Source organism: Heliangelus exortis, chromosome 2 (assembly GCF_036169615.1).
Source record: "Heliangelus exortis chromosome 2, bHelExo1.hap1, whole genome shotgun sequence".
NCBI classification, from domain to species: domain Eukaryota; kingdom Metazoa; phylum Chordata; class Aves; order Apodiformes; family Trochilidae; genus Heliangelus; species Heliangelus exortis.
In genome coordinates this window covers 54,479,766-54,502,238 of record NC_092423.1, presented here as the reverse complement: position 1 = coordinate 54,502,238, position 22,473 = coordinate 54,479,766, and the positions used below count along the sequence as shown (strand labels likewise).

The 22,473-nt window shown below is 40.2% G+C and overlaps 1 protein-coding gene across 2 annotated transcripts in view; it reads left to right on the top strand.

The window, feature by feature from the left end:
* The first annotated feature begins 463 nt into the window (after positions 1 to 463).
* TPK1 (thiamin pyrophosphokinase 1) overlaps positions 464 to 22,473 on the top strand; it is a 299,665-nt gene continuing 277,655 nt past the window's right edge. Inside the window, exon 1 of one of the 2 annotated variants that reach the window (XM_071736206.1) lies at positions 464 to 682. In XM_071736206.1, the coding sequence (XP_071592307.1) occupies positions 640 to 682 (43 nt within the window). In that variant the 5' untranslated portion in view covers positions 464 to 639. The remainder of the gene's footprint in view (positions 683 to 22,473) is intronic. The other variant, XM_071736207.1, reaches the window with a different exon arrangement.

Sequence of the window (22,473 nt, the reverse complement as noted above, 5' to 3'; positions counted from 1 at the left end):
TCCTCTGCTGCCCTCTGCAGTTCCCCTCATCCGCCGCAGCTGGGAACGGCCGACGGCCGGAGCTCAGTGACATGGTGTGGAGAATTTTCCTAGGTGCGTTTCGCAGGAAGACATGGCGGCTCCCGCCGATTGCCCGCAGAACCCCTCCCTCCCTCCCCTCAGGCTCCGCACAAGCGCTGGAGGGGCGGGGCGGGGCTGGGGGGGAGGGAGGTGGTGAAGCAGTCCCGTCCCTCACTCAAAGACCCAACTGCCGCCGCCGTTCCCTCTCGCCCCGCCTTCCCGTTGGTGAATCCACCGCCGAGCAACGGATGGCGGTGGCGATCGATCCTCTCGAGCTGCCTTCCCCTTCCTCTCCCCGCTCCTTTCTCCCGCGGCCGCTCCAGGCACCGCCCCGGGGGCGGGGGGAGGGTGGGAGGATGGATGGCTGCAGGTAGGGGGGTGGCACTACCGCCATTTCCCGCCTGCTCGCCGGTATAGGCGGGCGCAGCTGCTGTCGCCGTGTAGCAGAGGTTCCTCAGAGAGAAAAGAAGGGCGCACCGCCAGTTGCCCCTCTCCCCTGCCCCCAGAGAAACCCTGAGTACTCGGGGCTCTCTGTACTTGTCCTGTGTGCCTGTCCCACCATCAGGGGAACCCGCGGCCATGGAGCGCGCGTTCACGCCGCTGGACTGCCTCCTGCCCGCCGGTACGGTACCGCCCGCCACCAGCCCACCGAGAAAGGGGAGGCGAGGGGGGTGGGGCAAGGCAGGGCAGGGCAGCCCAGGCGGCGGGCGGTGTTCCCGGGGGCAGACCCTCGGGGGTAGTAGAGAGCCCCCGTCCCTGAGGGGTAAGACTGCTGCGTTCCGCATCCGCAGCTCCCGCCCGTGGCCGTGCTGGGGTTTCAAGCAGGCCGCTGCCAGCAGCCCAAGCCGCTGCTGTGTGTGCGTGGCCGCTGCCTCTGCCTGCGGGGCTGCCCCTGCCCGCAGCGCAATGCTTACTGAGCTCTAGGCCGGCCGGGCCAGGAGTGTGCCGCACTGAAGCTGGTTCTCTTTTAGCGTACCAGTTTAGTGCCATTGTAACCCTTTGGGCGTTAAAACTGTAACCCCTTTGCATTTACATTTGGGTTTGACTGGTATCCTCAGGTAGCTTGCCACGGTTTTCTTGCCTTGACAAAGCCCAGCACTGCAGTGAAGCCTCCCTTGGCAAGGAGACCCATGGCTTTCCTCCATGCGCCTTTGGAGACGAAGGTCTACAGGCTTCCTCGCTCATGGAGCCTTCTGCCTTTGCGTGCTTCTCCGGAGCCACCCCGGTTTGCCTCTGTTCTGCCTGGCACAGCCTTAGGGTTGTGGTTTTTTTGTAGGTTTTTTGTTTGTTTGTTTTTTGTTTTGTTGCTTTCCCATTTTGTTCTTGAGCTTTCTGTTTTTGTTTATTGTTTTTGAGACCTGAGAGGTGAGCATTATTAATGTCTATCATTATTGTCTTCCTAAAGGAGACAGCACCTGTAATAAGCACAGATTCATCTAGGTAGCTTGTACACCGGTTGGGGGTAGACACCTCTTTTTCACTATGTGTTTGCAGTATCTAATTCAGTAGGGCCCATTTGCCATTCAATGATACCATTATAAGAAGTAAATATTTTTATGGTTCTAGAATGTGATTTTAAAGCTGCATAAAAATAATTTTGGCTTAGCAGCCGAATTTTAGCTTACACTGCTTTTTTCTGCCCTGTTTTGACACTGACACTTAAGTTACCATGGTGAGGTCTATGCTGTTACTCATTTACGAGTAAGATCTGGAGGAAGAGTTTAGCAGAACACTTCTAACAATTCAGTACATTTTTTTATAGGTAGCACTTTAGGAGCCCATTTAAACTCTTCCCGGTGTTTGTTGTTTGTCTGAGTTTCTTATTAGTGCTTTGCACAAATTTAAAAAAACTTATCAGTATGTTCAGAGCGAGTAACAAGTAAAGCTGTAATGAAGGTGTTCCTGCCAGAAATGTATATTTGACTTTGTGTGTGTGTGTGTATTTTGAGAGGCATAGTTACTTTGAGTAATGGGCATGGAAGGGAGAATTTAATAGATTAACTGGTCTGTTGCATTGTGTGATGTCCTCTTTTTGGCAATGAGGAGTAACTACTTAGCAAGAGTAAGATGATATGAAAATGCCCATTAAGAATTTATCCCTGAGGAAGGACAGGCATTGCTATTTATATTGATACACAGACAGTTGTGTTTCATAGACATTTGTATGATGATAGGGTTACCGTATGTCCCCAATTTCCAGGACCATTTGTCTTTTTTAATTATTTTATTTCATTATATCTCATTAGAGTTAAAGATTTGTGGCTATTTATTCACACTTTTCAGATGACCTTCAGCCTTGTCAGACCAGAGGCTTCAGCTGTGTGTCAAGAAGCCTCCTCCTAAAGAAATGGCTGCTACAAGTATATGGATTAACTTGGTTGCACAGGATAGTGTGCCTATGAAATGCACAGTGGTACTGGGTCTGGATCCTTGTCATTGTTACAGACATTCATTACCAGTGTTTTAGATTCATTTAACCTGCTCAAAGTTACCAGGACTGAGCAGATTTATTTGTCAGTACCAGTTTAAAATGTGGTATTCTACATAGGAACATCAGAAATAATGTTTTCAAAATTGAGTAGGTGAGATGGGGCTCCCTAATTATTCTTCAAGTACTAGTTTTCTTTATCTGTTTGCTTCAATGGGATATATACTTGAAGTACACTTTCTACACTTTGAAGTGTCCAAATAATGTAGTGTCCAGTATAATATCATGTAACATGATGCTTCTTGGAGGCTAGACGTGAGGTTAAAAAATAAACTCTTGCGAGGACACTGAAATACTAGGGACCTTGCCTCCTTGCTGTCAGTAACATAAATATTTCTAATGTTTCTAGTTGCTTTCTAAAACCCTGTGCAAATGCATTGGCAGATTATGGTGAGGAGAATGTGAAAGATCTATCAGCTATGTCTCTGCAAGTTATTAGTTGTGGGGGTTTTTTTTGTTTGTTTATTATTTTTTAAAGGTGTTCAGCAATTATGCTGATATTTATGTGAAATAGAATAAAATGCAGGTTTTTTAACATAATGTTAGGTATCTAAATTGGAATTTCAGGGCCATGTGTGCCTTGGTAATTTTAGTCAAGTGTAGTTAGAATGAATTTTTATTTGGATTCCCATAGTGGACTATGTTTCTATATAGACCTGAGTAAGGTCCATGTAGCTGATATTTGAGAAGTACTGTGCTGAACTTTATATGCTCAGAGACTTTGAACGTTATTCATATTGTTATTCAGTCAAACTGCTGCAGCGCAGTTGAACATGACTGTGACAGCCAGAAAGCTCTGCTGTGTACTTTGGAACTGTGTTGATTCGCTAAATGTAGTTTAGAATGACTGGCAAGACAGAATTTAAAAGTGATAGCTTTAAAATTGAGTATTTCATACTGAAGCAGATACATTTTTTACTTCCTCATGAACTGAAACCGTTAAAATAGCTCATAGATATTCACCCTGAAGTCCTGTATGCTCCTGTGAAAGGGTCAGGCAGAAGCTTCACAGGGTGCAGCTGTTGTAGAAAGCTCATAGTCAGTGATGTGACACTATGGCCTGTGAATCATGACCAGAGTAGCTTGGTTTCTTCTGGAGCATCCTTTGATAGATTAGACATTTCCCTCATGCTGTTTATACCCTTTCCTTGCACTATCATTGCTCCCTTCTGCTTGTCGCAGACTGTGCTGCAGGTGCTTCTTGCAGAGAGACAAGTGTTTCTAATTTATTCTTTTAATACCATGAACTTTAGGAGCTGAGTATGCTATGCTTGTGACTACCTAACAGCAGAAGTAGTGTAGCATCCTCTAACAAGATTGTCCCTGAATAATGCTTGAGATTTTTATAAGGGCAGAGTGCCAGTTTATTAGGTTCTGTTTTCTCACAGGGGATGTTTTACGTTTGCATGCCAGAATGTGGTCTGGATTCCCATGCATCTCCAGATGTGATTAATGATTTTTTGACTTGCACAGTCTTTGAAATGGAGTTCATTACTGTTTTTTAATCAAGTGCAGTTCTGTAGAAGCAGGGTATTTTCCTCAGCACCTTCCATTGGGAATGTCTTGTTCAGGCAGAGGGACTGCGAAGCCGAAGCAGATCTAGTCCTTCTGCTCTCTTCCATTCCTTTAAGGGGGTTTGTTGGAACTGAGTTTCCTATGACTGATAGGAGCCTGTGCTGCCAGTGAGGGTCGGTTTCCCCTTGCCCCCTCCTTTGTGCTCCTAGTCCTGTGACCCAAATGCACTTGTGAACTGTGCTGCATTGAGAGCTAGTGATCAAGACTTGGTCTGCTCAGAAGGGGATGTACTAGCTTCATCTCACTGAAGCAAGGTCATCTATATGTCATGAGAGACACAGCCACAGCAAATAGGACAAAGACTGCTTCAGAATTAAGTGGAAATATATAGTTGTCCCTTTGTGCAAAGGGACTATAAAACTCTGCATTGAATTTAAAGCAAAGAGAACAAGAGGAAACAACAATACACTGTGAATGCCCTTTCATCATTCCTCAAGCTTGATTGTCTCTTGCCTTGCTATGTATCTTCTGGAAATGCTACCAACTCTAAACAAGTTACCTCTGACAGGATTATATCACCATATTCCTTTTTAAATGCCTGAGGCTTAAACTCTTTCCTTAATGTTCCCTTTTTTTCTGACACCAAGAATTGAAAATTATTTGTAAAACAGTGACATGTTTGCCATTCACTAAATGACCTCCAGCCTAACATAAGTGTCAATAGCAATCTAAATGCCTTTGCTAGAGCCCTGCATGGTCTCCATGATGCATTATCTTCCAGTCTAATATACAAAATTATGTGGTAAAAGTCAAGACAGTCTTGGGGTTAGGAAATCAACCTGATGGTCTCTGTTAGTATCTTAGTTAGTACATTAAAGGCATATGACAAATGGTGTCCCAGGGGCTATTGAGTTGTTCTGTAATCTTACAGTTTTTGTGCCATTGCTGCTGGGTCAGAGTAGTGAAGTTTTTAGGTGAGCCAGATTGTTTGAAAGCTGTGATTGAGTGCACCAAAGTTGAAAAATGCTACTAAGGGTGTCAGTCCTTTAAGACTATTCCAGGAGTTCCTCGATGAAATAACCAAGCACTTCTATGTGGCTGTTATACTGTTCTATCTTTTTAACTGAAACATTTAAAAAGCTTTGTTTTATATTAATGTTGCTGGCTTGCTCCTGCTTTTCATTTCATGTAAGCAGCATCACCACTCATTTAGTCAAGTTACCTGTGATGCCTCGGCTTGTTTTGAGGTAGCTGCAAATATTCAGCTTCGGGACCTGCTGCTTGCTAATTTGCTGTTCTGGGTCAGCAGTTGTTCTGTAAGTGTTGTTGTATAGATGACCTACAGGTGCACTCGTGACTGAAGTGTTGCAGATGGCATTTAGCAGACATCATTGTTAACCTCACCACTTTCTGTTAGATCTCTGCTTTCATACACTGATAGCTTTTGAAGATATTTAATTTATTTTAAATGCTTTATATTCAAGTGTGTTTGGTATGGTACAGCAAGCCATCTGTAACCATTTGAGCTAATAGGAAGATGAATAGGCATTTAATTATTTTGTGTACACACAGAGCCCCCTTTTGAAATAGGTAGAGATTGAAGCCAGTTGCTGTTTGTGTGACTGACAGATTACCATCTCATGCAGGGTCAGTGCACTGATAGTTCCCTATCTTGCAATAACTGTTAGGGCATAGTTGACTTTCCATTGAATGGGAATATAATGGTGGAAGGGACTGAGGGGATCTTAAAAACCAAGACAACAAAAACGCATTGGAGGATAAGACAAATAAGAATATTGCTGGAGCTTTTGAGACAAAACCTCACGTTCATTACTGCTGAACAGATAGTAAAACACTCAGATAAATTCTTTTTGTAAGACATTGTTATTTCCCATCAGTTCAGGCTTTCAAGATCAATTTACACAGAGTTCTGTGAGGAGTCACTTAGATATAGCAAATTGAGCCTTAAAGCTAGGAAATACAGTAGATGGCCTCTTAATGTATCCTTCAGTCCTTTTTTTTTTTTTCCTATTTCTTACTCTTTTTTTCCTGCTGTGATTTAACATCAGATAAGGAAATGGAAAATAGCCTTATTTCAGAAATCAAAATGTTCATTTTGTTTGTATCCAAATAAATGTGTGCAGGATTGCTGGACATTATTTGAAATTCTTAGTCTTTAAATAGCAAAATATTAATCTTTTGAGGGTAAAAGAAGTCAAGGAAAATAGACGAGTTTCAGAAGAGATTTTTCTGTCCTTTTTGAAAAGCTGATCTAAGTCTGATCTATGGAGAAGTTGAGTATGAAGCAAAAAAGTGAGGCAGTTTATTTACACAGGAGAAATTATAATACATACAGATTTTTCAAGATCCAAAATAACAGTTCCCAGGCATACTAGTGGATTTGCTTTACATTTGAACATCCTGAGATATTAATGAAAGCTTAATTTGTGTGGAAAATAGCAGCACCAAGAGTAAAACCTAAAATCAAAGTCTTATAAAGGAAAAAACAACATAAAAAAAAAAAAAAAAAAAAAAGAAAACACAAAGCAAACAAACCACCTGAAAACAAGCAAAATGATTAGCAGCTTCTCTGTAACAGTTCTTGCAGCTTTCACTTCTATCGAGTGGTAGGTTTGGATGTGACCTAAGGGTACTGCTACCAAGTAATTTGTCCAAGAAAATTATTGGCTAGAAAATTAATAAATTTAGTTATCTGACATAATAAAAATTATCTGTGCTGGTCTCAAAGTACAATTATTGAAAAATGTGGATAAAAGGAGAGGAGGAGACTTTTCCCCCTCGTCACCTCCCTTTGGGTGGAAGGGAACAACACAAGAAAACAACCGGAAAACCAACAACCCAGGAGTAGCTCTTACCCAGTACAAAAGGTAGTAAGTCAACAGGAGAGGCCTCTTATGTATACACCTGCTTGTTGGTACTTTACAGAACATACTCCATCTCAAATCTCTACTGAGAGGGGATTTTGCAGTATGTCCCATAAGGTTAAGCTGATCTAGTGCCCAATAATTTAAAGACTGAAAAGAACTGTCTGTTCCACCAAAGTGACTATAACTGATTACAGCAACCAGTTCTAAAGATTTTTGGCTTACATCTCTATAAATTATTGCTATTCTGGATTACATGGAAGTAATTTAAGGAAACAGCTTCTCCTTTCCACCCAACTCTGACCTTAAACATGAGGAATACAATTAGCAGTGTTTGTGTAGTGCTGCTTTTGCATAATTAAAAAGAAAACTAAGAATTTAAAGTGGCTACAGGAACATTCAGTTACTTAAAATTTACATAGAAGTATACATAGTACCTTTTGCATTGCCTTTAAATTAAAGATATTTCTGTACATTCAGATGCAGTTGGAGCCACTTGAAGGCTTTTCCTGTCTTTTCCTAGCTTTGAATTTCATTTTGAATGACAGTCGATTTTTTTCTTGGCACTAGTGCTGATTCTTTGAAGCTTGTGTTGATGGATTGTCTGCCAGCTTTTCTCTCTGGCAGTACAGAAGCTGGAGGGATGCACGTGTTTATCAGGCCAATTGAAATAAATGGGAAGCTGGCCAGTGAATTAGTAGGAGAAGAACCTATCCCCTTACCACTAATTTATTTTGTAGTTGTGACTGCTAATGTGGGTTCTATTTTGCTTTATTTCTTTTTTTGTGTGGGTGTGGGGGGTGGTGGTGGTGGGTTTTTTTTGTTTGTTTTTGTTTGTGGTTTTTTTTTTTTACTGTAGCTCCTCTTTCCCCAAAATTATCTGATAAGCGTTGTTCATAGTCAATAACAGACCAGTAAGAGAACAGTTTCGAAATATATATTCATGCAGTTTTTTTACCAAATTTTTCAATGGTTTTGGTGGTTAATGATTTTTGAGGGCTTCCATCTCTGTTTGTCGTCCTCCCCCCCTTCTGTCCCTCTCTTTCCCTTTCCCCTCCCCTCTTTTTCTCCCCAAGCCCCTCCCCCCCCAATATATTTTTACAGTTACATATGTTATGGAAACGTGTGAAGGATGAGGCCCATCCTTTTTCGGTAGTAGAAGTGCACTGGTTTGTCAATGAAATCTCTGTGTGTGTATACGTGACCTTTACTTGTTTTTATGCTTATAGCTGATATCACTGCGATGAGCAAAGCATTGATCTGTAGGCTAGACCTAAGCACAGACCACAGCTCCAGCTGCTCGGGATGTGTTAAAAGGAAACTGAGTTGATACCACACATAGACAGTTGTTCAACAGACGGTTGTGTGTTACACTTGCAACTTTTCTGAGGTTGATTTTTGTCACAGAGCAGCTGTGCAAAAGCAGATGAAATCTCCAGGTTTTCCAATTTGAGACTTTGCATACCTGAGCGTTTTATGTACGGAAGAAAGCCTAAGGGGTTAATGAAGTTTTTTAGTAGAGTCTGACCTGTGTTGCAGTAATCTTTATGCATATCAATATCTTGGTTGGCCTTTAAGTATGTAACTGAAAGCCTCTAATGTAGATACATTAACACAGGTAACACTGAGTTCTGGAAATTGTGCTCTGCAAGCTGTCCGGGGTTGAGCGTAGCCTGGGCAGTGAAGTCTGTGTCCCCATATGGAGTGCTTTCCCCACCCAGTTTACAGTTATAATTAAAAACCATCTAAGAAATGTTTTGCCGTACTGTGAATCCAAAAAAGTGTTAAGGAGGGCAGCTGGACAGTCAAGCAGCTAAAGGTCTGCAGCTTGGACAGTTGGATTGCCAAAGGAAATGGTGCAGTGGCTTAGCTGCTGCACATGCAACAAGAATGGCTCTTGGGCAGTGTGTGTGACCACCTCGTTTCATAATGAATTGACCTTGGTACGCTGGAGATGACTGAGCTCTGTTATGGAAATGTCTGTCTCTGTATTGCCACTCCCTGCTGCAACTGGGAAATTTACCTTTCAAGTTCCTTAAAAAACATAGAATATCTTTATTTATTTATTTATTTATTTATTTTTCCCAAGGGGGGCAATATTGAGGAAGGTTTTCTTAGGGGCAATTACTTAGGGTTTGGCTTTCTGGAATCAACAGCAGTGGTCTTGAAATGTCACTGCTGCAATACTTAGCTTCAAGCATATGACTTCCACTGGGCTCATAGTAGAAAGGTGGTACTGGCTTTTTCCTGATGTTATTGAGAGTGCTTTCCTATTAGCTCTTTTTTCTTTGCTCAGAATCTGCTGTGGGAATGATATTTAATACTGTATGCACAGGCTTTCAGCCTTTCTAATGACTTGAGTGACTGTGAACAGAGGATTTAAGTGGTCATTTTGTAACTGTGGGAAATAGAATCACTGATATCGAATGTTCTTCCTTGGACTGACTTTTTGTAGAGTTTTCACGTGGAAACTCAATTTTTTACTTCCTTGTGTCTCTAGACTACTGTTCTTGTATATTGGTCAGTAGGTTTGGTCAGGTTTTTTTTTATTTTTTTTTTTTTTATTGGTCAGTTTTTTCCCCCCCCTCACACCCACAGCTGCCATAGTTATGTTGACAAGCCCCAAGTGTAAGCCCAAATACACAGAGAACACAACAGTAGTCGCTTAGGAAGAGCAACAGCAATGCTAGAAGGAAAAAAAAAAAATCTCTTGTTTTAGAGTACACTACACTTCCATGAGGAGGGTGTTCTGGCAGGGACGTGGGCAGTGTGTTGCAACACAGACATGCTCTGCATGTCTCTCTTTGTTGCAATGGGCTGTTTTTCCTGCTGATGGAGTGTGAAGTCTTTGTGAAATTATCAGTCAGTGTCTGGCTTCCCCAGAGAGGATGGGGAGTGATGGGAGCTTGGTCGTGGACCTGCAGTACCACTCAGTAGAGATGACCATATGGTGTGGGAGAGGGCACTTAGAAGGGCTGTAAGAACAGATGTTTGATAGCATACTTATTGCCAAAAGCTCCAAGTGTCAGCTAGCTCCCGTAAGGTACTGTTAGAGCTGTCCCAGGGGTGCAGTTAATGAAGGATGCTGTTTAGATAACACATAGTGTAACTTACTATTTGCATTCATATTGCAGTGGCTATGCTTTGTCAGGCAGACAATGGCATAGCAAGAGCCCAAGGTTGGACACTGGAGCCTAACAAATGCATACTTGAATTACGTACAGATTTTTAACTCAGAGAAGAGCCAGCCATTTGAGCATTGTACTTAGAGAAAGGTGGATTCTTCATCAGTGTAAATCAATTGCAAGTCCTACTTCACTTGAAGCAATGCATTTCAAGCTATGCTTTATTCAGAAGGCTAAATTAGATTGTCACAGCAATCCTTTCTGGCCTCTGAATCAACAAACTGGAAACACTTCATCCATCAAAGAAGACAGTTCTTTTCCTTACCGTAGAAGTTGTCAGGACAGACTTACAGGAAAAGAAAGAATCTGGTATATCCTGAGGTACTAGAGCAGGGACTGTCACGTGACTAGTTTCATGTTGTAAAGGAGGTCTTTGAGAACTGGGAGCAGATTTCAGAGCTTTTGTTATGTTGTTCAGAAATTGAGGGCTGTACTTCTTTATATTTAGAGTAAGTTCTATGTTTAAAAAAGACTTAACAATTTTCAAGGGGTTTGTTTGTTAGACTACTTGGCTATAGCTCCTAGGCAGCAAGAAGAATTTACTGCACTAAGACTATACTGCTCAGTTGGCTGAATTTACTACTAGTTACTGTAAGCTATCAAAAGCTTTAAAATTCTTTCCATGTATTGTATCCTTATTTACCTATAAATATAATAATTGTGAATCCCCCAAGGAGAAGGAAGAGGCTTGAATATAGACAGCAGAGCAAATGGTTAAGCTGCATTTACACAATGTTATACCCAGCTATTCTGTTTCTGACCCAGATTTACGTTTGTTGAAATAAATAGCCAGTTTTCCTTGAGAACAAAGTTGGAATTGAAGAAATGTAAGGCTTTGGAGTACTAACAAAGGGATAAAACTGTAAAAATGCAGTTATACAGCCCAAATAATGTAAATTAGAACAGCAGAGAAGAAATATAAATCTAGGAATATATTGGAAGAGCTAATAATGTTTTGGGAGAGTTTATAGACTCACAGTTTTGCAGCCTGATCCTTTGCCGCTTAATCTCACCTTTTCTTATTTTCCCCAATGGGAAATACATATGGAAACAGCAGTAGGTAAGAGGAATTCTGCTGCTTTTCTTGAGTGGAGGAGCCTGTTGAAAGACTAGAATGTGGCAAGGGAAGCCTGCTGTTATATTCAGCAGTGGAGACTATCAGCTGCACAGAATTGTCCCATTAAAAGCTTCCTTGAGAGCCTACATAACAGACCTTGGAAATATGCACTGGTTCTGTTACAGCTGGATAAGAAATGAATTTCAATTGCAGCTAAGCTGGCTTAAGTTAGATATTGGGAAACAGAAGTATAGGTAGCAGTCTGAAGCACTGGTATAAGTAATTTGAGAAGGTGATGTAGTCCCCATCACTGGGAGCCTTTCCTTTTTCAAACGTAGACAGGAATTGCCTAGAGAAGTGATTCTGCTTAGGAACAGAGACATGGACTAGGTGATCTTTTGAAGACTTGGATGTAAAAAAAGTGTAAGGAATTGAGATGTCTATTTAAGAATCGTGTACCCGGAGTCAGAGAGAGCTTTCTATATGCATAGCAGATGCTGCAGGGCTGGCTGTTTCTGCAGATTTTCTCACTCAGGTAATAGTAGCTTCTGCTGGGCTACTCCAGCTACTAGGTCTTAATTGTGTCTTGAAGTTTTCAGTACGTAAATTAAACCCTTTTTCCTGTGGTACAGTAACTATATTTATCCAAACATGATTTTTAGCAAAATCATAGGTGACATAAAAAGTGCAGAAATGTATGAAAAAGGGGTATCATAGAATGATTTGAATTGGGAGGGACCTCTAAAGGTCATCTAGTTCAACCCCCCTGCAGTTAAGCAGGGACACCCTCAGCTAGAACAGGCTGCTCAGAGATCCATCAAGCCTCACCTTGAATATCCCCAGGAATGAGGCCTCAGCTACCTCCCTGGGCAACCTGTTTTGTTTTTCCACCTTCACGATAAAAAAATCTTTTCCTAACATCCAATCTAAATCTATTCTTCTCTGTTTTAAACCCATTGTCCTTCATCCTCTCACTACGGGCCCTTGCAAACAGTCCCTCTCAAACCTTTTTATAGGCACCCTTCAGGTACTAGAAAGTCTCTATTAGGTCTCTCTGAAACCTTCTTTTCTCCAGACTCTCTTGGTGACTCATCTGCCAATTCTCTCAGGGCTCTGGGATGCATCTCGTCAGATCCCATAGACTTATGTATGTTCAAGTGCCCCAAATGGTCATAAACCTGATCTTCGCATGCAGTGATGCGAGATACAAGTTATGGAAGCTATGTGCAGCATGTTCATATGTTTCAATAACAGATGTGAAGTTGAGTATCCATTCTTCAGCTTTAAAAATCAGAATCAGTGTCAAGTTATCAAAACTTGTCAGCACTTGAAAAGTGGTGTGCAGCAAACCACTGACTCTGAAACCCATTGGCACATAAGTTGGGTCTTTGAAACAAATTATATTTTAATTATCTAACTTTCTTTTGTTTGGGATTTTTTTTAGTTGCTGAGTACATGAAGTCTGAGCTACTAACCTAGAAGGTTGTAGCACTTAGGCTGTGGAGCCTCTGTCCCTGGAGGCGTTCAAAGCCTGCCTGGACATGTTCCTGCTCCAGCAGGGAGATTGGACTAGATGATCTCTAGAGGTCCCTTCCAACTCCTGCCATTCTCTGATTCTCTGGTTGGGTATGTCAATCAGAAATGTTCCTTGGTATCTTGCATCAGGAAGCACATGCACTTATGTTATGAATTATACTTAACTCTTTGCAACTCTCTACCTGGGAGTTTAATTATTTTGATAGTCCTTGATAGGCATATCAAATGCCAGTGCTTGATAGTTTGTAACAATTGCTTCATAGGTATAAAATACATTGAGATGGTAAGGGGAGAAGATGCTGGGGAAGAGTATTTTCTGGACTGATGTATCATAAGTTGTTAAATAGTCTGGAGAAGCAAAAGCTGTAGGTGATTTCCCTAGTGAAGGGAATAGGAGTTTTGAATCTAATATTTTTTTGTCTACTATCACTTCCACAGTAGGTTATGACTATAGAGGGTGCAGAAGGTAATATAAAATAATGGGAAGAAATGGAGCAAGATTAAGGAATTAAATACATGTAGTCTCTAAATGATATTCTGGCTTGAATTCAATAGATGGATATCAGAAGACATTCTTTTTTATTTAGAGAAGACAACACCCTGCCTGAGAGAACAAAGATGACATTTTGTTCTCTAGGGGCATAAAACTAGTTTTCCTTATTATTCCTGACATTTTGCCCTCGATGCTACAAGCTTCCTTAGAGGCTAGAAGTAAATAGTTAGTCTCCTGTGAGAGTGAAACATGAACAGAATGATCTTTAAGTTTTGAAATGTGCTAGTATCATCACCAAGTTCTCAAATGATAGTGGAGTATCAGAATAAAACAGTGGAGAACAGTGTAAGATACCTAGGGTATGTTACAGAGGAAGACACAGACACTGAATAAAATAGAGAAGTCTAATTTATGAAGGCATTTATATGCAGCTTTATACTAATGAAGTTTAGGTTTAAGTAGAAGGCTGAACTTACGTGTATTGTTGCTGTACTGTTTTAGCACCCCCAAGCCCTTACAGCACATCTGTAGCAGAGAATGTAGATGACAAAATGCTGTTCCCACCCTGAATGTTTTAAAGTTTGATCTTGCCCCAGGAAGACCCCTGGCTTTACCTATCACTGCCATCTAGTCCAACTCAATATGGTGGTTTTCAGAGCCTGTGCAGAGGTATAGCTTACAGCACTGGCAGCCAAAAAAATAGGGACTTTTGTAGCTATATGCCAAAGAGGTATTTTGCAGATCATTACATTTATATGGGAATTCAAGGACAGCTAAACGAATGTTTAGAAAACACTCCAATTCTATTCTATCAGTTCTGCAAACCTGATAATTCATTTTAGGTTTTGACATCGTAGTGCTTTACTGCTCTTTGTATGTAACTAGGGAGGTTTTGTCCTGACACTCCAGATGTTCACTGAAGTTCATTGTTTTTCACCTGTTACATACAGAGTTTGATTTTTTTTTTTCTTCAGAACCACTGAATTTTTTTTTTCCTTTGCTTTAAACATTATTATGGTTATTCCATTTTTATGCAGGTGTCTCTGGGGAAGACTTTTGTGTGCAGTGAAGTACAAACAGTAGTATTTTGTCAGTGAACTAATTTCCAGTTATCATGAACCTGAAGGTACTTGGGTTCTTTTCTTTAGCCCTGTGCTGCAGAATGTTTAGCTAGTAACAGTACTGACTTTTTTTTTTCCCCTTTTAATGCTTGTGTTAATTGCAGATTTCAGGATAGCACTGTTTACTTTGTCAGAACCTAAGGAACAGTCCTTGAATACTTTAAAAAAGGATGTAATTGCCGTTTCTTAAATTGTAGCCTCTGCTTCTGGTAGTCTGAATGCCATCAGCAGAAGCAGAGCAAAGGTAGCTGAACAGATGTGGTGCAGAAAAAAAGTACATGTCCCATCAAGGTAGTTATTTTGGGCTTGTTTTTCTGAAGTAATCTGTTGATTTGACTGCTGTTTTCAGCTCATGATAACAGCAGATTACAAAACCTGTGACAAGCACAAGAAAACGTTTTTTAAGGAAACAGGATTCAGAATTTTATGGTATCTAGGGACTAAATTAAAAATTGGATCCTTTTTTGGAGGTAAACTGACCACTGTGGGAGGGAAGCTGACTATTAATGGACTGCTGACAGCCTAGACCAAGCTCTGTTTTTATGAGAAAAGCGAAGATAGGAGACTCCTTTGGTTTGAGGATCCTGCCAGCATCTCCTTGATACCATGTCTTTTCAGGTGACCCTTAACTTTAATCTTTCTTAGCCTCTTTGAGGAAGTTGTATTATCTGAATGCCTTCAACGTATGAAAATTTACTTTACCATCCTTTAGCTCCTTTTACACTTTTCAGATGGGTATGAATGTTACTACTTTAATATTAGTGTTATGAACGGGACTGCCTTTTGGGGCATTTAAAAAACTGCAGTATTTAAAGAAGTGCTTCTACCTTTCATGTGATTAAAAGTTACATCTATCACAAATAAAAATGGGATCAAAGAGGTTGAGGTTAGAATTCCTGCACTGAAAGGCACGAGTTTATTTTTCTTATTAAGGGATCAGGTGCTAAGAGAGATGCATGAGTAGCACCTGTAGTGTCTTTTGAAGATTCAGATTCCTAGTCATTTCAATATGAGGCAGTATATGTGGAAATAATTGGAAAATAACCTTGAAGGTTTCTGTGCCTATTTGAGTGTGAATGGATGTATGTCAGACCTAATTAGGTCTACTGAGGAAAACAGAAATGTCAATTGCATTCTGTTACTTTTGAGATTGTGAATGGGGTCCAGTGAGCATACAGCCTGTTTAAAATCACCTTTCTATCTTATGTCTTCAAGTTCTGTCCCCTGGGATGTATGGCTTTTTTTTTTTTTTTTTGTGAAAACAAAATTAGAGAACTGGAAGCTAGGTGTTGCCACTCCAGTGATTGCTTAGCTAATGTGTCCAGGAGAGCAAATGTAATGTAACTCATTCAGAATGTTTAATGAAAATGGTTGTTAGTTTACCTTCCTGTGGTCCATGGGGTTACATCATGGAGCTCTGTTTCTTTCATTTGGTGGAAACTTGATGATCTTCCCAGTACCTTGTCTAACCAATTTCTTAATTCAATAGCTATGATTTTATTAAATCTTACTTTAAATATGAAATGCACATCTGTTTTCAACCATAGTTAGGTGTAAAAGAAACTTTCCTTCTTAGTTAACAGGGGTACCCAAATGTGTGCATAGTTGCATCTTCCTGGTGATGTACTGTTGGCTTTGCAGGGCCATCATGAAATGTACTATGACTCAAATATTTTCTCTCTTCAAATATTTAGAAATATTTTTAAAATTCCAGATGTGTGCTTTTGGAATTTGTTAGAAATGGCTGTTTCCCTGAGGATCCCTTAAGAATGTATTAGGAGTAAAAAGGGTATTGTCTAGAAGTAGCATCACTGAGTCTCTGATTGTGCTGGAAAGAATGCACCTTGCTTTTAAGTTTGTTTGGTGAATTTAGAGAAAAGTGGCAGTTTGATATTGTTAATGTAAGAAAGTTTATATAAGGGCATGAGCTGCACTGTGTAAGTAAGTTTTTCCAAATTTTTTTAGGGGCTCTGTTTAGTGACATGAGAGCAGCTTACTCAGTTCAACTTAAATGTATTCCTAAGAAAAAGAACTTAAATAAAAGCTAGAGGGAGCTGAAATAAGTCAGTTTGTGCAACTTTTTGTACAAATGTAATTAAGTTGGTTGAAAATACCACCTTCCAAATATCTATTCAGCATTTTCTTGGAGATGGTCCCTTTCTTGGAGCAGAGGGGTGAGAGGCAAGACTTTTGCCTTCCAGTGCTAGCATTCATAACATTGAAATAAGTGGAAAAATCATATAAGGTCTAATTTTGGCCCTGATTTGAATAGTGAAGTGGTATTTTGGAAACTGTTCACAACAATGGCTTGTTACTAGCAGATTTAAGATTTAAGAAACTGACTTCATTTTCTCACTTTGAAGAGATTAAGAGATGTCTTGAAGTGTTTAGTTCATTGGAATTCTCAGAAAAGTGCATGTGATTCAACAAAGATGTGGCCAGGGCATGTAGCACCAGATGTTCCTGGAGGTTTTTCTGTAGGTTGTACTTCTGCTCTGAGAGTTCATTGCAAGTTTACTCAATTTTAGCTGTATTTTATATCAAAGGATTTTTTTAAATTTTCACATAGTCTATTTTATTATCTTACTATACATGTAAAAACTTCAATACTTTAATTCTTACAGAAACAAGAAAGAGTAGAATTTCTTGTTATAATGCAGATAAACAGTAAAGCAGATATGTCCTTTAAGAGGTTTCTTTGTTAGTACTTCTTCCAGAAGTTTTTGCTAGAGCTGCTGAAGCTGTTCATGGGTTATGTTATTTCCTTGCATTCCATGTTCTGCAATGGAAGGGAGCTTTGGCTTTGCTTTTAGGATGTTATGTTCTTATTTTTACTGTTTTTTCTCTCTCTCCTGATTTCTGGGAATTTTCCTAAAACATTCCACATGATATCTTTATACTTTGCTGAGAATGAGGAATACTCACCCTTACATGGTTTCATGGCTATTAAAAACAAATTTCAGAGAACCATCATAGGACCATAGAATGGTTTGGGTTGGAAGGGACCTTTAAGATCACGTAGGTCCAACCCCCCTGCATGGGCAAGGACACCTTCAACTACATCAGGTTGCTCAAGGCCCCATCGAACCTGGCCTTGAACACTTCCAGGGAGGGGGCAGCCACAGCTTCCCTGGGCAACCTTTCCCAGCACCTCACCACCCTCATAGGAATTTTTTTTCCCAATGTTTAACCTAAATCTGCCATTTTCAAGTTTTAAACCATTGCCTCTTGTCCTCTCGCTACACCTCCATGCAAAATTAAAACTTTTATTTGCACTGAAATATGTCCTGAGGGATGAGGCCCCCAGGCTTGGTGGAAATTAACATCTTAACTGGATGTTTCAAAGCTGTTCATATACTAGTTTAAGACAATAGCTATGATATATAAAATATGAGAAGAAAGAAGGGAAGCATTAAGTAAAGGCAAGCTGGCTGTGGTCAGCACTGTCAGTAGTAATCATGGCATGCAGAACACTGAACTTTTAATCTGTGTCTGCCGTATTGTGGCACCAGGTAAATTTTAAGATATTTTTATTGTTAATATATAGTCACCTCAAAGTTTTCACAAGCATGGTATGGTTTAACAGAAAGCATTGAAGATTCAAATGGCTCACACAGATCTTTTGGGCTGAAATTGTTGCAGGACAGCCTTGATCTGAAGTTTAAAAAACAGTCATTACTGACAGAGGAGCAAGCAGCAGAGGGCAACAACATGATCTAGAAGGCAAGTGATTAGTGGGATTGTTCAGAGTGGGGTAATAAGAGGAGGTTCAGTGTTCTAGAAGAGGATAAAGAAGGAGAGAAGTTACAAAAGAATACTTGGCAAGCAAAAATAAAAAATGGGGACAGACCCATGAAAGCTGAGCAGTCAGCTGCATGCCAAGAACATGTTGGTGTTTTTAACCTGAGTCTTCAGACTATTTATCACTCAGGTTGTCTTACAAAATCCCTTCTGAACCAACAGTCCTGAAGTGTTTGTGTGCAGTCCCCACTGGCGATAGCATTGAGTGGGAAAGACTGGTTGTAGTGTGAAATATCTTCAGGAGTATATATCTCCAATTGTTACCTCATGTTAAGTGAATTAGACAGGTTGTGTAAGCAGAATTGGATCTGACACATGGTTCTGTAGTGTCAGAAAAATATTTTGTACAACAGTACAAGCCAATAGCTGTAGATTTCACATGCTCTATTGTTGCATGACTGCAATGTGCCTTAGACAAGAAAATAACTTTTAAACACTACAGATTTTTCAGAATTATTACCTAAATGTGTGATACAGTTTATTATACTTTTTCTGCACTCACTTTACAGTTACACCCTTGACTTTCAGTTTTATTTCTGGTCCTTGTAAAATCTCTTTGTATTCTTTAAAAAAAGGCAGACCAATCCATGGTCAGAGATGGATGGATCTTTCAATTTTAGCACATGTAAAAAAAAACAAACAGAAAACAACCCCCAAAACTTACAATAAAAAACAAACAAAAAACAAAACCAAAAAAACCTACACCTGATTCAGGTTCTTTATAGGTGCTGCAGCTTTGAAAATACTGTTTTGGATTTGTGAACCCTGGTCTTTTACCTTGTTTGATTTTTATTTTCATATTTGTATCTTAATTTTCATTTTGCTTTTTAATTAAGTTGTTAAATGTGATACCAAAATGTTTGCTTTAGCCTCACTGTGTTTCTTTTGCCTTAGGTAGCATCTTGTTAACTTCATAAGCTATCTTTTCCACATCATATACAGAATTAATTTCCTCTGTGTGTAGCTGTGTTGTCCGCAGCATATTACCCAAAACTTCCTCAATTAGCACTTCCACTGTTATATTGGATTTTTCTGTAAGAATTAAGCTGTGAAGACATTGGATAAAATTAGTATTATATTATTAGTATTATGTATCTTTTCAGGTATCACTACAAATCTCTATATCCCCTGTTGGTAAAAGAGCTTAGGAGTTGATACAGGTTTGTTTGGCTTTAAATAAAAGACCAACAAAATGAACAAAAACACTCCTGTGCCCTGTGTTCTGTAATTAAATTTAACTTAAAATTGTCAGTAATTTTTGATGTGATTGGTTGTTTTACCAATGAATGCCTTTAGTGATCATTTGCTAGTATTTCTATTTTCTGTGGATCATATTAATCAGAAAGGATTAGGCTTTTTAAACATCAAACATGTAAGGATTTAAGCCAGAGAGTTGTACTCAATGGGATGGAGTCTTGTTGGAAGTCTGTTTCTATTGGAGTCCCTCAGGGGTTGGTACTGGGACCAGTACTATTCACCATATTCCTCAACAACCTGGATGAGGGAACAGAGTGCACTGACAGCAAGTTTGCTGGTGACACAAAAGTGGGAGGAGTGGCTAACACACCAGAAGGCTGTGCTGCCATTCAGAGGAACCTAGGCAGGCCAGAGGGTTGGGTGGCAACAAATTTAATGAAATACAACAAGAACAAGTGTAGAGTATTGTATTTGGGAAAGAACAACCCCAGGTACCAGTACAGGTTGGGTACTGAGCTGTTGGAGAGCAGCGTAGGTGAAAGTGATCTGTGGGTCCTGGTGGACTGTGACCCAGCAATGTGCCCTTCTGGCCAAGGCTGCCAATGGCATCCTGAGGTGCATTAGAAAGGGGGTGGCTAGCAGGGAGAGAGAGGTTCTCCTCCCTCTATTCTTCCCTGGTGAGGCCACATCTGGAATAGTGTGTCCAGTTCTGGGTCCTCAGTTTCAGAAGGGCAGGGAACTGCTTGAAAGAGTCCAGCACAGAGCCACAAAGATGGTGGAGTGGAACATCTCCCTTGTGAGGAAAGGCTGAGGGAGCTGGGGCTCTTCAGAAGAGGAGAAGAGGAGAATGAGGGGTGACCTCATCAACATTTGTAAATATATAAGGGGCGAGTGCCAGGAGGACAGAGTAAAGCTTTTCTCAGGGGTGATTAAACAAGGTGACAGGACAAGGGGCAGTGGTTATGAACTGGAGCATAGGAGGTTCCTTGTAAATATTAGGAAGAATTTTTTCACTGTGAGGGTGACAGGGCACTGGCACAGGCTGCCCAAGGAGGCTGTGGAGTCTCCTTCCCTGGAGACATTCAAAGCCCACCTGGATGTGTTCCTGTGTGACCTGCTGTAGGTGACCCTGCTTTGGAAGGGGGGCTTGGACTAGATGATCTTTTGAGGTCCCTTCCAAAATCTAACTTTCTATGATTCTATGATTTAAACATATTTCATGGTGATCTTGCTTCCCTTTTTGTGTATGTAAGATGTATCTTATATCAGGATGTACTTCTTTGTTTTCAGATTGCATTTATTCTAGTCATTTACTCTAGTATGCCATGGTCACTTGTGTTTGTTGTAAGACCAGTGGCCCTGGCTGGGACAGCCTGTGCTACTGCTGGGAAAGCTACATTGTTGAAGCAGCATTAATTCTCTACATCTTTAGCTCTTTGTTGCAAATCAGGTTATTCTGGGAGAGCCAAAGCACGAGGCAGTCCAATTATTAGCAGGATGTTTATTATGTGTGTCATGACTGCAGATTAATTAAATAAAAAAAAAAAAAATCCCATCTGATGTGCTACTTACTGGAATTCTGGTGCTAAAAATATAATGTTACATTTTTTTAAAAGAAAATCAAACAGCATTTTCCCAATTTCTTGTATCTGCTGCATGATTTTTTCTTCTGTAAACACAGAGCCTAGTGCAACGTGATAAAATATATATACTTCATATAGAAATATTTTCATCACAATGTGCTTTAATTTTAATGTATGATTGTATTTCTTTTCAAGACAACAAAAAACCTGACAGCTAAGGAAAGACCACTTCTATAGAAAATACAACCCATGCATAAAATCCAAGACAGCAGTAGTTTATACCTATACTTCAAAAAAGAATGTAAGACTATGTCCTGTCATTTAGATAGGTATACTTATTCTATTAATATTCATGTTTGCTGAACAGTCCTGGCATACAGAAGATTATTATGCATTGCAAAAACATTATGGTGAATTATAAGATGGAAATAATTCTTTCAAACTATGCATAATTGATCCTTCTACATTTTTAACTAGGTAAGAATAATCCAGTGACAGATTCTCACCTGGTATGCCTTGGTTTTTCCTCTTTAATTTGGATATTATTGTGCCCATTCATGCTAGAACCTTGTTTCCTAGACTTTTAAAAGTAACTAAGTCAGTTGTTAAGATATTTGAAATACATGTGCTGCATCAGGAATATAGTTAAGTATTTGACTTCTGGTTACTGAACTTGGTGAGAGTTTTGTTTGCTGCTGGATTAGATGAAAGTTGAATCAGACCAAGTTGACTATATAGGGGAAGCAGGTGATTTTCTACAAGTAGAGTTAAAGCTAAAGAAACAACTAATAAATACAGTCAGTGATGCACAGCATTTCCATACAAAAAGACAGAATAAACTAGAACTTCAGCTTGGAGAGCAAACCTTCTCTGGGCATGTTCCAGATACTCAACGTCCTTGTAGTGAGGGGCCCAAAACCAAACACAGTACTTGAGCACTGAATAGAAGGGCATGATCCTCTCCCTAGTCTAGCTGGCCATGATGTTCTGATGCAGGCCAGGATGCTGTTGGCTGTACTGCCCACCTGAGCTCATGTTCAGCCACCTGTCAGCCAGCACCCCCAGGTCCTGGAAAACTAGCAGCTACCCAGCCACTCTTCCCCAAGCCTGTAGCATTGCCTGGAGTTGTTGTGACATTGCCTGTGAAATGCAGGACCCTGCACTTGACCTGATTGAACCTTTTATGCAGTTGACCTCGGCCCATCAATCCAACCTGTCCAGATCCCACTGTAGAGATTTTTGACTCTCAAGAAAATCACTACTCCTGTCCAATTTCGTATAATTATCAGACTTGCTGAGGGTGCACTCAGTCCCCTCATCCAGATAATAGATAAAGATTTGAAACTAGACTAGTCCTGAAATTGTGACCATCCACAACTGGATTTCAGCTCCGTTCACCACAACTCTCTGGGCTCAGTCATCCAGACAGTTTTTATCCAAGCAAAGCAAAGAGTACACCTGTCTAAGCCATGAGCTGTGAGACAGTGAAGCTGTTTTATAGAAGTTTTGAAATAAAAGAAGTAATTTCTGTGCAGAATGCAATTATACAACC